At 35.3% G+C, this 16,023-nt stretch overlaps 1 protein-coding gene across 1 annotated transcript; it reads right to left on the reverse strand.

The window, feature by feature from the left end:
- Positions 1-13,151: 13,151 nt before the first annotated feature.
- On the reverse strand, positions 13,152-15,731 carry LOC130736534 (kunitz-type serine protease inhibitor DrTI-like). Its single transcript, XM_057588355.1, has 2 exons — positions 15,536-15,731; positions 13,152-13,729 (listed from the first exon to the last, which is right to left on the reverse strand). The coding sequence occupies exons 1-2, from the start codon at positions 15,729-15,731 to the stop codon at positions 13,152-13,154; spliced, it is 774 nt and encodes a 257-aa protein (XP_057444338.1).
- Between the last annotated feature and the right edge of the window lie 292 nt (positions 15,732-16,023).

Consider the following 16,023-nt stretch of genomic DNA (forward strand, 5'->3'; position numbering starts at 1 on the left):
CTATTATTAGTTCATTGACATTGGTTACTCACATTTTTTTTATAAGCAAATGAATGTATTGAATGAGAAGTACACAAAGTACTTTAGCCCAATACAAAGAAGTAATGTAAAAGGAAAAAAGAAAAAACAAGACAGGCCTAGGAACGATCTTAACTGCTACAAGATGAACCTAAGACATGATTCTAATCCATCCCTCCATCCCTTTCAAAGAGAGTACTAAGTATAAGTATATCACATTGTAGTTTATAACTTTATATCCTCCCTAAAACCAACAATACATATCCACGCAGGATACAAATCCTGGTTGATTTAGACAATCTCTTGTTTTATTTTTTTTTTAAAAAGAAGAATCATTTCAAAACCGAATAATACAATAACGAAAAGTTGCAAAATGGATCAATACTACCTATTCTCAAATATTTTGGCTAACTACATAGAGAATCATCAATTATCAACTAAACTACTAACCGACCCAGAAGAAGAATTGCAAACATTTGCTTATGTTTGCGGGCTGGGCTTTTGGGTACTTATTTGGCATCTTTGTCAGTCCAAGTCATTTGGGAGTTGGTTTTTGGTGTGTGGTAGTGTGCTTGTTGTATGGTTTTGCTTTTTGTTTTGTTTTGTTCTTCTTGGGTACAATGGTTTTTTATTTCTCATATTGTTTGGTTTTTATGTGAACAAGTCTTGTTCTTGCATTATTTCTCAGATCTCTTTGTAGATTTGAATCCCTTGATTTTCATGAATAATTTTTATTTTACTGAATTTTTTTTAATAACTGTTGGTTAAGGATGTTTAATTATTGGATTACACTTCGCTTAAAGTGTAAATAAAATGGAGAAAAATGAGAGATAAGGAAAAAAATAAAGATAAAGTAAAAAATGCAGATGATATAATTAGAAAAAATGATAGAAAATAAGGCTTAAATAAAGTGAAACTATGAATAAATTATAATTCATGTACATGCATGACATGGTATGAAGTGCTGCATATACTTTCTTATATTTTATGTTAACTAACCCCCACCACATAAAACAACCCATGTGGACCTCGCACTTCATCTATCTGCAAATTATTCTATTCTATGGGTTCAACGTCATGCATTTTTGTTTCGCTTTAGTTACCTTTTTAAATTAATTATTATTATTTTACAAAGTATAAGGTTTCTTTTAGATTAAGGAAATATAATAGAACAAAACGGAACAAAATAAAACAAAAGTTAATATTGTGGAATATGGTGAGTCGCTTTTTAGGTGCTTCGTGTAGGTTTTTTAAGGTTTTCTCTCTCTTATTGTTGTGGGTACTTTTTCTTCGGAATTTAGCCGGACTCGGTGGTCCTTGGAGTTGCTGATGGGTGTTTTGAGATTTTCTTTTTTATGATGCCGAACTCGTTTGATCTGTAATCTCTGCTTGAGAGTTCTGCTCTCAAGTGATTTACTAATATACTTTTACCTTAAAAAAAAAAGAGTTTAAACCAATGATGGAATCATAGGATTGGGGATATACTTGGGAGCCACATTGAAGATGGAAGGGAGCAAACACTAAAAACGCAAGGTGTAAAATTTAAGATGAACAATGTAGTTTCCACTTTTTCGTTCGAATTCATTTCTCGATCTAATCCCCTAGAAGGATATGAATAAAATAGATCATCACTAACTAGGGCATTTTGGTATAAAAAAGAGGGGAGAACATAGAACTAGCTAGTGAAAGGAAGCTCCTGTAGATTCGGTTTCTTTAGCAGCAGCGGCAGAAACAAAAGGCAAAGAAGAGATCGTTAAATGAGGCGTTGCTAGTGCAGACAATAGTGGTAGGAAGAGGACAAAGGGGTTAGAGAGAGAAGGAGAATGAGACCTAATCGATAGTCGCATGAATTAAATTAAAGGCTATATCGTTGGATCTAAGCTTATTTCTAACGTGGAAATGTCAAATTAACATTTAATATTGTGACGTTAATGTTTACTAACTTTTTTAACCTCATATATTTATTCGATCCACGATTTACAACATTTGAGATTAAGAGATGTGAATTTCCTAATATCAAGGATTAACTAGTCTGTGGCTAACACTTTAATGACATTTTTTACTACTTACTCTTTTTTATTTCATAATAATATGAGTTTTGGTATACTCATATCTTATTTTATCTTCCATTTCATTATTTTTCTTTTTTAATATGAGTACTCTTTTAATATCTACTCTTTTTTTATCAAATCGCACATCTCTCTTGTATTTCTATCTCTCACTTCACGACAAAGGTGGAATAAAATATTCCTGAAAATATTTCACAAAAGTGTTTTAATTTTGTAATACTATAATCCTCACTTTTCAATGGATATATACAAGATAATAACTGTTTTATTAAAAGAGGAAAGTAATGTTTCAACGCGCGTTTATAACTGTCACACTGTCACACGCAAGAACTTTAAACGGCTGCAAGTGCAAAGAATGTGTTAGAGCAGCACCTTATTTATATCTTGTGCGACGCAGCCACAAACATACATAGGGAAGTTATGATTATCTACCCTCTATTTTCTCTTCCATTTTCATTATGTTTCAGTTAATTTCTCATTCTATTTCTTATTTCTTTTTATATTATATCACTATCATTTCTCTCTTTCTTCTTGGTACATTCTATTTGTGTATGTGAAATTTGAAGTATAAAAGAAGTTAAATATTATCAGAATCAGAAAGAGGGAGATATATAATATATATGGGTAGTGGTATAGTGCCCTGCTTTTTCCACCTCACCCACCCTTGAAGACCAGATGTCCAGATATACTTTTGACAACTCTTTCTCTATTCAATTCTGACATCAAACTTTTGGGAGAGGAGGACCTTCAACTTCTTCAAGGGCTCCACAACCATGAGAGAGACCAGAATCTTGTGTACTCATCAGATCAAGTGCGAGCATGTCTGCAGGCACTAAAAAGAGTGATATGGTTGGAGAGCAGTGCTCACTTCTCGTAAGTCTGTCAGGGGTTCAAGTTCAACTCCATGGATCAAATTTCTTGATCTATCTGCAACACCAATATTGTATTAGTATATATGTGTTTGGCAACTTGTCCATATTTTATAAGAATATGAAATTCTAATTAGTATTAGACCACTGTCTGTAATAAATAACATATGGCTACTTAAATTAATAGTTAGTATGTGGTGTGTTTGTGTTTTATGATTCTTTCAGATTTTGAAACCTCTGTCCTGAAGTTAGCCTTGTCAATTGAGGGAATAACCCGTTTCAGATCACTTATACTTAGATGCTGAATGCAAAATTCTGCTCCCAAATATGGGTTCTTTGCATCAAATAATTTTTTTTACCACACTGGTTTTTGGTAACTCTTTTGCCTTTCTTTAATTTCTTCATCTCTCTTCTGTGCATAAAGGAGAAGCATAAGAAGATTTTCCATGATTGTTAACTAGAAGCTTGTTAAAAGTGAATAGAGACTTTGATTTAAACTTACTAGTTACTACATGGCCCCTCTAAAAATCCAATTCTTGTACAAATACATGCTTCTTTTGGTAATAGACGAAAAATTAAGATTTTTTTTTTGGAATTAAGGAAAAAAGAAAAGAAAATTGAAACAGACTAAGCAGGCAAGTCCTCCAATAGCTAAAAGACAAGCATGAGTAGATCTACACAAAAGCAAAGGCATTCTCATCCTTCAATTGTAATTAATTAGAAGGATTATATTATCTTCCACTTTATTACACTCTGTAGCAGCATGAAGAAAAGAAATCGACCAAGGATAACGATGGTGAATCATATCTTTGATCCTTGGTTTAAAGTTCTCACACATGATGAGACAACTCAACGGGAAAACACCAGTTTCAATGAAACAAATGTGAACGAAACTTCTTATCACCGGTGGGTTGATGATACAGGCGAAGTTTGGCCCAGTGAAGGAAGGCCCAAGAGACAGATTCAATGACCTAAGAAATATGCCGATTTTATCTAAGAAGACTATTTTATTTTAATATCTCTACTTTCCAGCATTGTTTTTAAATTCCCTAATGGACCCATGTGTTGGCTGCTGTTATGGGTGTATAGGCCCATGTTTTCATTATGCCCTAGCTATATGTAGTAACTTAGATCATTTGAGATCATTTATGAAATATTATGATAATATTCTTCTTCCCTTTCTCTCTCGTTAGCTAACGTTCTTCCTCGACTCTCATATCTCCCTTAATCTATAGCTTGATAGTGCTTGAATCTATCAATTGGTGCTTTCATTCTTGACTCTCATGGCTCGTAGTGACAGTGATATTTTGGCGGAGATTTTGACATCCCTTTCTGCCTTTTCTCAGTGCCAAGATCAACTTCTTCAACGCAATGAAGCTCTCACCTCAGTTCAATTTGGGCTTATGGATAAGGTGGCTTCTCTCTAGGTGCAACCCCAACGTAGACAACCAAGCGTCCACCTTCTGGTTTCCATACTCCCTCATTTTCTCAAAAACCTAATTTTATCAAACCGCCAAAACTTCAATTGTAGACATTCGAATGACCAGATCCCCCTTGATTGGGTCTTCCACTTTCAGTTCTACAATATCCCTGTTGATCAGTGCCTGAAATTCGTGTCGTTCTTCATGAAGGAAGAGCTTTGAGTTGGTACAAATGGATGCACTCCAAATTCCAACTCTCTTCTTAGGATGAATTTACCCGAGCTCTCACCTTGCGATTTGGCCCGTCAAATTTCGAGAATCATGAACAAACCTTGTTCAAATTGCAACAGACTACCACTGTGGTTGAATATCAGTCTCGATTTGAAAATATTTGCAATAAGGTAACCGGTTTGACCCCCGACACACTGTTGAATTGCATTCTTTGCGGTTTATCCCCTACTATTAAGAAGCTAATAGCTCTGCTGCGCCCCTTCACTATGCCACAGGCCCATCAAGATGGCTAAGCTTATTGAGACCAAACTGAGTGATGTTCACCCCACCCCTCTGCGTTTTCAAAAACCAACACCCCACTTATACTCTCCAAATCCAAACCCCCTCCCCCCATCGTGCCGCCAAAGTCCTTGCCACCTCCACTATTACCGGTGCGCAAAATGACCCAAGCACATATGCAGGAGCGTAGAGCCCAAGGTGTTTGCTACAATTGTGATGAGAAGTATGTGTTTGGACATAAATGCCAACCCAAAAAGTTCTTGCTTCTCCTTTGTGATGATGAACCCGAGAACGCGGATTCTACCTTGCTGATTACTGAATTAAGCTCTACTAAGGAACTTGCAAGTCATGAAACTAAGTTAATACAACTTTCAATTATCAGCAAATACTTTAAATGGATTTATCTTCAACGTAAAGTGTATTTTTTTTTGACTTTGTAGCTTGCTTTGGAGAGAACTTTATTCTTCATATGATCTTATGCTTTTGTCGTCTTCATCCTGCTTCAGACGGACTTTCTTCATCGTTCTTCAATTCTTCAGACGATGAGCCTTGCTTCAGCTATTATGCTTTCTCTCAGATGATTTAACTGTGAGGCTTGTTCTTCTTTCTTTCTTTATGAAGCTGCATACTTCATTTTCATGATAGACGATGGTGACTTTGAAGTTATGCTTACAAGATGTCTTCTTCTTTCTCAACACTTGACTTTCTCCTCAAGAATGTCAGAGATATTTGCATTTGAATATGACGCTATTTTCTCTAAACATTGCTTCCTTTGATCATCCTTAAGATAAACGACATAGTAGACATTGAGTATAGTCTTCTTAAGACGATTCAGTAGCTTGGAATGCTCTAGCATAGTTTGTCCTTGACGCTTTGATTCTTCTTGTTGATCCATTCAACATAATCAGTTTTCCTTTCGTTGTCCATCTTGTAATGACACTTTGATCAATCTTTTCTCTGTTGATTCTCAAACGATGTGGTAGGTTTGACTTTCTTTTATTGTGTCGTTTGTCCTTGTTGATTTGTCTTTGATTGTGCTTGATTAGGTTGACTCCTTGCGTAATCTTGTATACTTCATCCAGTCTTCTTCTTCTTTGGAGATGCGGTCTTCTTGTCATCTTCAAGCGTTGCTCCTTTAGACGATACAGCGTGAGGGTATAAGTGTGATTTCCTGAAGTGCAATTCACATGATATATTTAATCTATTCATTTTCACTTTTGAAAATTGTTATAATTCAAAACATATATAGGCAATGTATGCATCGTTCGAACTTAACACATTTATGGAGTGATTTTCTTCAAAAGATTAAGGCACGAGTTTTGGATAAAAATAGTGATGTTTTTCATCATTAAATGAAGAATCAAAGGTGATAAACGAGTTAAGGTCGAGAACTTACATAATTCAAGTTCTGGAAAATTTATGGGTTCTTTATGAATTTTCCAGTGAAGGACTCGCCGGAGAAGAAGACCGGAGGCGACGGCGACGACGGAAAGTCACTGCGTCTTGTTCCTCTTGTCATGACGGTCACATCGGTGGCTGTCTCGTGTCAAACGGAGGTCTAAGGAGGGAGAAAAACGTCTCTGCTTTCTTGGATTTTCCGGCCAACTCACTGGAAAACTCATAGTCACAGCGGTGACTATAAACACGAGCCCATAAACGTCCCAAACGAGCCCAGAATTAAACCAAACTTTCTAGAATTCATGTTTGGGCTTCTAGAATCAAGATTATACAATTTTTGGAGTTATTTTGACAGTTTTTCAGAGAGGATTCAAAGGAGGACATGTTGATGAAGTTAAGGTGTGGTGGTGGCTGCTATGGAGGAAGCTTCGTGATTTATGGGACAAGGTGAAGGCAGAGGGAGAGAAAAAGAGCAGAGTAAAAAGAGAGAGAATTGAAGGGAAATGATGGTGTGAAGAGTTAATGAGCTTGGCTCATCTATTTATAGATGGATGGAGGGGAGAATATGATTGCAGGTCATTGAAATGGAAATGATTGGCAGCTGTAGATTACCGGTTCAGGGAAGAAAAGAAAAAGAAGAGGAGGTTTTGTGTGTTGGATGTGAGAGTGAGAGTGTGGGAGAGGAAGAGAATGATACGTGGAAGAGGGAGGAATTATTATTCACCTCCTGAAAGATTGTGGCTCTGCCAAATAGTATAGGAAGAGATGAATTGACTTAGGTAGTGTAGGACTTTATCACATAGAGCTATAGAAAAATTAATAAGAGTATAGATCATAGTCCTTAATATAATGAGAAGCTTTATGGAACTATAAAATGTAACTTGGGATTACTTTGAACAAGCTTAAGTGATTAAGGAACCAAGTATAATTTTAATCTTTTATTTTTCTTTTATCTCAATTTCTAACCATTAATAAATTAAGGAAATTATATTAAAATCAATTATAAAATTTATTCTAAACCTCAATATTCACTTTATTTCCATTATTTACTTTTAGTTATTACTTCACCTAGACATCATCTAAGTAGGTGAAATCGGGGATGTTACAATTTATGTCCCTGAGAAGACAAGATTGCATTCCACCCTCTTGGCAGAATACAACTCCACCCTTGTTGGAGGACACTCTGGTACTAAGCTCACCCTTGCTCGCCTTGCCTCAGCCTTCAAATGGCATGTAATGAGTATAGACACCAAAAATCATATCAGGTTGTGCTCTGAATGCCAATTTAAAAAATGTTCCACATAAAAAAGGGGCTACTCCAACCCTTACCTTGTCCTCAGCAAGTATGGGAAGACTTGAGCATGGACTTTATCATTATGCTCCCTTCTTCATATGGGCACACCGTCATTTGGGTGGTGGTAGATCGATTGAGTAAATCAATTCACTTCGTGGGACTGCCAACATACTACGCTGCTTCCACACTAGCTGCTCGATTTTCAGTGGAGATTGTCTGGCTTCACATAATCCTTCGCTTCATTGTATCCGACAGAGACAAAATTTACAAGCCATTTTTGGAGAGATATCTTCTAAGTATAAAGTACCAAGCTACGATTCAGCTCTGACTACCACCTGGAATCAGATGGCCAAACAGAGGTCATGAACCGCTGCCTCGAGACCTATTTGCGGTGCTTCACCGGCGAACACCCTCGCAACTGCACTAGAAGAATATTGGTATAATACATGTTACAACACTGCCATTTAAATGGCCCTTTTTGAGGCACTTTACGGTCGTCGACCACCCTCTATCCTGGATTATGTTCCAGAGAGTTCCAAGCCGCAGCTGCTGGAAGAGCTGCTCCAGCAGAGAACCACAATCATAACCACTCTTAAACATAATCTTCTACGAGTTCAAGAGCTTATGAAACAGAAAAAGGGATGCCAAAAGGAAAGATATCACTTTTGCTACCGACGAATAGGTCTTGGTCAAGCCCGCCCGTATCGACAACAAACTGTGGCAAAACGAACCTCTCACAAGCTCAAAAAACCCTTCTTTGGCCCCTTCCAGATCCTCCGCCGCATATGGCAGGTCACATACGCGCTTGAATTTGCCACAGATCTTGGAGGAGGAAGGTTTTCCCAACACAGTAGAGCCAACCTTGGTAGGAGACAGTGATTGGAGGAGGACCTCGTCGGCCTTTCATGACTCTGTGTTTGTTTGGAATAGGGGATCCTAGGAGAGGTTGGAAGACATAAACGAAGGCTTATGTGCGGAGTCTTGAGGGGATCAAAATCAAATTACATATGTGTCTTTAATGATGCCTTGAGATCCTTTTAAAAAAGCTTTGGAAGGAATACCAATATGTGTTAGTGAAAGAGGAAATGTTATGGATGCAGAAGTCTCGTGTGACCCGTCTGAGGGAAGGGGACAAAAACTCTAAATTCTTCCACACAATAACGATGATTAGAAGGAAGACTAATATGATTAAAGCCTTGCCAGCGCAAGGGGGAGTTGGTGCCCAAACTAGAGGAGCTTTATGTTAAGTTCAAATACTGCATACATCGTCTATCATGTTTTGAATAATAACAAATTTCAGAGTCTTAATGCTATACTCAATCCTTCAATGTGGTTTTCTTTTTCGGGAAATACATTTCATGAATCACGTCCCCATCGTCTAATGACAAAGTACAAGACTACTCAAACATCAATCCAGTCAACGTACAAGAAAGGTCAAAGCAACATGACAAACTATCAGATTGAAGAAAAGACAAATATGTGGATCGTCTGACCAAACAAAGCAACATGGCAGATTATCAGATTGAATAAAAGACAAATATGTGGATCGTCTGACCAAGCAAAGAAAGAGAAAGATGAAAGCTTCAAAGAAGGCTAATCAAGCAAAGGGAAGTCCAATCTACTACATCATTTGAACAGGAACAAAGTGGAAGATCACGAAGACAAGAAGAGTTGAAGTATCAGGACAAGCTATGCAAGAAAAGATCAATGCCAGTGGATTGTCCGAGAAGGCTGAAGTTATTAAAGATCATCATCATCGTCTGTCTCAAGTGATATTAAAGGAAGTACAATGTCTAGAGAAAGAGCGACACATTCAATTTTGAATCCTCTAACATTCAAGAAGAGAAAGCAAGTGCAAGCAATCAAGTGATATCTCACACAGCACTAAGTCCAAGGAAACACGTATAACGTTGTCACAATCAATTTCCTCTTGCTCGCACACAAGGAATGGAACAAGGTTCGTGGCGCTACCAGCCACTGACACAGATACACATTGTAGCAACAAGTCTTTATCAAAGAAGTACAAGGCATTAAATTCAATTGACAAGAAGACTGTTCGATCCAACAGCTAGTTCTCAAGTTTCTCTACAAGACTTATTCAACAAGCTCGAGCGTCAAATCCTTATCATCTGAGAGAAAAACCAAAGATTCAAATCCTCTATCCAATCCCTCTAGATTTAGAACTCAAAGTATTCTCAAGAGTCAAATCCTTCTCAAACACTTTGTAGTTCATCAGCACTGTAAAAGTCTACAATCACTCTTGTAAGAAGAGAAACCTGTAGAATCAAATGATCTTGAAAAAGATCTTAGGAGAAGTCCTGCATAATACTTGTTGTTAGGAGAAGTCCTATAGAATACTTGTTAGGATAAGTCCTCATAATACTTTTTGGGAGAAGTCTCGTAGAATACTTGTTGGGAGAAGTCCTGTAGAATACTTGTTATAGGAGAAGTCCTTGATACTTGTCAGTGGAAATCTTGTTGCTGCCAAGGACTGGACGTAGCCCCATTGGTTGTGGGTGAACTAGGATATATTGATGTTTGCTTACTTTTATTTTACTTTATTATCTTTATATTTATCCGCTGCATCAAACGATTGCGAAAACTCTTTCTAAACTTATAATCGTTTGAAAATTCAAGTATTTAGGGAACACAATTCAAACCCCCTTTCTTGTGTTACTTTTCCAATATCACTTTAGAGAATGATAATGGATTTCTTTAGAGACATTTACACTAGTCTTGGGATGAATTTCGAGTATCATGTGCGGGACAATTCCCAAGACTATGTGGTGATGCTTTGCATAACATCCAAGAGCCCTTCACCGCGGAGGAGATCAAGGATGATTTCTTCAATTTGAGTGCTCGGAAAGCCCCAGGCCTCGACGGTTTGAACCTTCTTTTCTTTCAATCCTAGTGGCCCATTTTGGGTAAGTTGGTTGTTGACCTTATTCAGAATTATTATTGGGGTCCGTATAAGGTGATGGAGATTATTGAGACATTGATTTTCCTTATACCGAAGCTGTTTAGCCCTTATTTAATTGCTCAAATACATGCCCAACAGTTTGTGTGTGTGGTGTATAAGACCATGACAAAAGTCATTGCTAATAGGCTGAAAGGTGTGTTGGGGACATTGTAGCTAGCTCTTAACCAGTGAAGCTTCATTCTTGTTAGATAAAGTTTTGATAATGTTGTCATTCCCCGAGAGGATTTCTATTCAGATTGGTTATTCGAAGAGAAGGACAGGATGGGGAGCGATGAAGATTAATTTGGAGAAGACAATGAAATAATTACCTGGAGATTTCTGCAAGATACCCTTAGGGAATTAGGTCTTGGCCACCCCTTTTTCAACATAATTCTAAGTTGTGTTAGCTTGAGTTCTTTTAGGTTTTGTTCAATGGAGAGAAGACCCCTAATTCTGATGAAAGCTTCAATCTAGGCTAAAAAGCATTTTTGGCCCCTGATGTTTCAAGTTTGTGCAAATTATGCCTCTACTCTATTTTTGTCGATGTTTCTACCCATCATGTTTTCAAACAGTGCATCGTCTACCCCTCCGTCAGTCAGACTTTCTCAGGAGAGGTTCCTGAGTGGATTGGAGAGATGAAGAGGAGTATATGAAGTTGATGATGATCAAGAAAATGATATAAATTAAATTTGCTTGATGTATATATCAATTATGTATGTAACTGAACTGGTTAAATGCATGTTTTGCTACTTACAAGTCTTGAGTTTGAATCTCCGATACCTCCTTTTTCCAATTTCACTTGTAATTTCCACGTGGCAGGTCCAAAAAATATAAAAAAAAAAGCCAAATCAGATCATTCAGTTAGTTTTTTAACGTCTGACTGACGGAGGGGTAGACGGTGCACTTTTTAAAAACATGAGGGGTAGAAACATCGACAAAAATAAAGTAGGGGCAGAATTTGCACAAACTTGAAACATCAGGGGACAAAAGTGCTTTTTAGCCTTCAATCTAATTCTAAAATAAATATTGTTATGAAGGAAGTAACACGTCAAAAGAAGCCATTTGATTAATCCGAATGTTAGTTTTGATGAAATAGGAATAATTAATGAAGAATTAGGAATCAAACAAATAATTAGCATCTTCGGGAATATGATCTCAAGCATAAAAAACCTTTAGCATTAGAATGCTTTCAACACACATAGTTTGTTTTGCATATGAGGTTTCTTGGAAACTTGACTTCCAAGATGTTTCCTCTTAATCAATTTACTTCTTATGACATGTTACACCCTTCAAGATAATATTTCATTGAGAATGGGTTTTCGTTAATTGAGCATTTGAACGAAACAAACACTCTTCTTTATGAATTTGATGATCAAACCTAAGAGTTCTTCATATCATTATCTCTATCTTCACTAAATTTCTTCAGCATAATACTTAAAAAAATTCTGCATACAGTTTGATTTCTTCTTTTACAAAAGACTTTTCTTAACTTTGATCTAGTACAAGTGATAGTTATGAAAGCATGTGATAAATATCAGAGTCTTCAGCAAGTGACTTCCAATCTCCAGAATCATTAATCTGTATAAGTTCTTCTTCTTACATAGCATGATCAATCTTTCTTTTCTTGATGTAGATCCTATGAAATAGTTCAATCCTATTGTATACTAAGAAATTATGTTTTATATACTGTTATCATCGAAACAATAGAGTCAATTTTCAGAATACGACTATGGTTATGTATAGATCTTAGTTTCAGTATAGAGTTATAATGAGGAGGCTTATACTCTCATTTATTAAGTGGTGTATGGAATTGTTGAAGTATGTAGTCTGTAATAATAATTCTATTTATATATATTGAAGTACCACTTTTTACCGCTATTAACATTTTTTTAACTAAAAAAATTGAAAGTCGTTAATTCAATTATTATTCCGACACTTTTATTGTACTTACTCTTGCTAATAATATCCTTCAATAACACCTTACGTTATCCATCGAATTCTTTCATGATCTCCTCTCTCTTAACCTAATGTCTGCTTTGCTTTTATCTACCTATGGGGAAAATTCTAAAAGGAGTTATAAGACTCCAAAGCTATTAAAAAATTACTAGAGAAATCATTTCCTTCAACAATGACCATAAATCAGTGTTCTTGATGCTTTGCTACGATGAAGTTTCTAAAAGGGAATGTATATCCGTAGAAGAACTACACTGACTTGTGATATAACCACAATTACATTTAAAATTATATTTGAAAAAAAATCTTATATCCATTTGTTATTAATATTTTTTATTAAACTTAATGTACTATTTGTTCATAAATAGAACAAAGTCGTGCTTAAGTTCTTTGGAAAAATGTTTCAACATGGAAGAGAAGTACTTAAAGAGAGAGTTAAGTGTAATTTTCTAAACAATAAATGTGCATGTCTATGTAATTAGTGCTAACTTTAGGGAGGTAAGTGTACTCATCCCTTATTTTTCTTAAAAGATTTATAATTGCATCTCTTGTTGTCTAAAGACTTTATTGATGTTTTGAATTACAATGGACTGCACCTAAAATTTATCCTGCCATCTGATCTAAAAAAATTATTAATAACAGAAGATAATACTCATACATTCATTTATTATGCTTTTTGAACTGAATTGGCAACAAACTTCCATTGATAGCTAGACGTCTAATTATACCCTCGGCACCATCTACGCCCACATTTTTGCAAGACGATTTATTGTTATCACTACAAAAAACAAGCTTGTAGTGAGCACCAATAGACTCAATTTTGAAAGTTCCTATTTTAATTTGTTGACCAGGGTAATCCTTAGCACTGCCAACCCCTATATATGACAGTTTGGTCGATTCATCATAGACAACAATCCAAGAAGAAGAACCACTATATTCTGTAATGTTGGTGAAATTTATCGAGACAATGTCATCAATAAGGATGACCTTTGATTTGCTGGAGTCTGTAAATGTGGCTGGCAAGGCGTTGCTAGAAAGAATAACAGCTAGTTTTCCTTTCACCCTAGTAACTGTAATTCCGTCACCATTATTGGCGGATTGCATCAAATACTCGCTTGTAACATTCAAAATGTTACCGTCTTTGTCTTTAACACTATCACCAGCAGTTGCAAACTTCAGTTTTATGGTGAAGGCAAAAAGAAGGAAGAAGATGGTAAGGAATGAGAAACTTTTCGTCACTGTTTACTTCCTACTCTCGGTGAGTGACTATGTGTGTGTTTCTTGGGGTGTGAAAGTAGAGCTTTAGGAGCATCTATTTATACATGATTAAGCCTATGTCCAGACAAGAAGAAAAACATTGATGTATGAATCCAATGGTGATGCTTAATTAAGGGATCCCAACTTCTTGCAATTTAATGGCATTAAGCTAAAAGCTTTGACTTCCTTTAATGATACTTATTAGAGAAAGACAAAAGTCGAAGACTTGAAACTGTACACCGGTACATAACATAATTTGCATTGAATGCATTAAAGATCCAAGTAAATGAAATGACTACAATACCACCTTCTTTATCACTCCATCGAACCAGGCCTACGACAACACCTTAAACTCTTTACATAATGAATTGAATAATAATTAATGATAGGAGTAAAAGCAAGTTGAAAACTTTGAAATCATTTAATGATATTTATGAAAGATAGAGATATAGAAAACTTTGAAATCATTTAGTGGTATGTATGAGTGAGAGAGATTTCTAGGACTTGAGATAAGGCATGAGTTTGGATAGCTTTGTCTACCATGGTTTACATGCAAAGTGAATTACTAGAGTAATGTCATGTCATCATACTCCATCCTCTTAAATGTTTTTCATATTTTCAAGATACCAAAGACACAAATTTTATTTATTTATTATATTCTTTATACAATATTGTATGAATCTGTAGGAGGATACATCATTGCTCGAATTACCTTGGTTAAAAATTAAAGATCCACAATAAATAAAATTTCTAAAATGTTCACTTAAATATCAATAGTGCCTCTATCTAGGTCTGGCATGTACCTTAATGTATTTTAAGTAGTGTAGATTTCATTTGAGGTTACATTAATTTTCATATTAATTATTTTTTCCTTGAGTAAGATAAATCTGACATTAGTATTTTATTTTGATAAAATCATTTAAGTAAGTTTATGAAAATTATTTAAAACTTAAATGCAAACTTTTTAAAGATTATTTTTATAAGTTTATTCCTACTTATACTTATTTTGAACTTATTTTAATAAGTTTGTTAAATATGTTGATGCACAAACACTAAAATCATAATTTCATTTTGCATGAATGTTCAATTAATAGCATGTTGGATCAAATTTATTTTTCCTCAGAATAAAATTTGACAAGAAGGTGCTACTCACAAAAGCTTTTTGTAAAAATTGATTTCATCTTTAGAATTAGTTGTGGAATATTTTGTAAACACATACTAATTTTTTTACCAAACCTTTAATATCAAATTTTATTCTGAGTGCAGTGGAATTAAATTATGTTCATAACAAGTTGTCATGAGAACAAACATTTGGTTGATGTTTACTATGCGTTATATAGTCTTTTTAACCTCATACGGCATATCATTTTAATATCATATAGGTAGTTTATATTGAAATCTTATATATTTTGGAATGAATTTCTATTTTCTAATGAATTTAGATTTAAGATGATTAAAGAGAAGGGGAAAGGGGATTCAAGGACATTTTGACATTGGGACATATTTGGAATTAAAGATTATATATGAAGCGACACTTGTTGAAATTAAGAATAATATATATTGTTGTAAAGATAAGAGATATATCTATTGTTAAATAATAATATGATAGGCCCAATATCGTCAACATACTGAGCCCATGAGAATAAAGACTTTGTAGTCTTGGTGAAATCACATATTATTGAATAATATCATAGTTAGCTTGCCATGTCATTCCTCTCGATTTTTCTATTCCATAAGTATATAAATGTGCCACATGGAAATACCCTAGGTATACATTTCCTTCTTACCCAAAAAGTTATTTCTTCTTAGATTTATTGACTTGAGCGTTAGAATGCCAAGGCTTTCCACCTTTTGTGCCCACTTGATCACATGAATATGAGAAGACAATGTTCTTTCAAGAAGGAGCGACCTCTTAAAGGATCCATTTTGTACCTTAATAAAATGGACAAATATAATGGATAGAAATGTCACACTAGTATTCATCCTGGTTCATATCAAACCTAGGGATACTTCCGGCCTTCTTCCTTAAGGTTGTTCCACTAACTTCGTAAAGTTAAAGTGTGTGACTTCTCCTATTTAAGCTAAAATCGATTAGTAATGTGACTAGCTTCTCGAAGCTAACAGAGTAGTACTTTCATTAGGCTCTTTAAGATATTTGGTAATCAGAAAGATGTATATACAGACTTCTGCTAATTCTAAACTATCTTAATCTTACAACTCGATAAATGGGAACTCTTATGGAAGCGTATCTTTGAGTAGGTTTTCAAATTTTCCT

Source organism: Lotus japonicus, chromosome 2, assembly GCF_012489685.1.
Source record: "Lotus japonicus ecotype B-129 chromosome 2, LjGifu_v1.2".
In the NCBI taxonomy this organism is placed as follows: Eukaryota; Viridiplantae; Streptophyta; class Magnoliopsida; order Fabales; family Fabaceae; genus Lotus; species Lotus japonicus.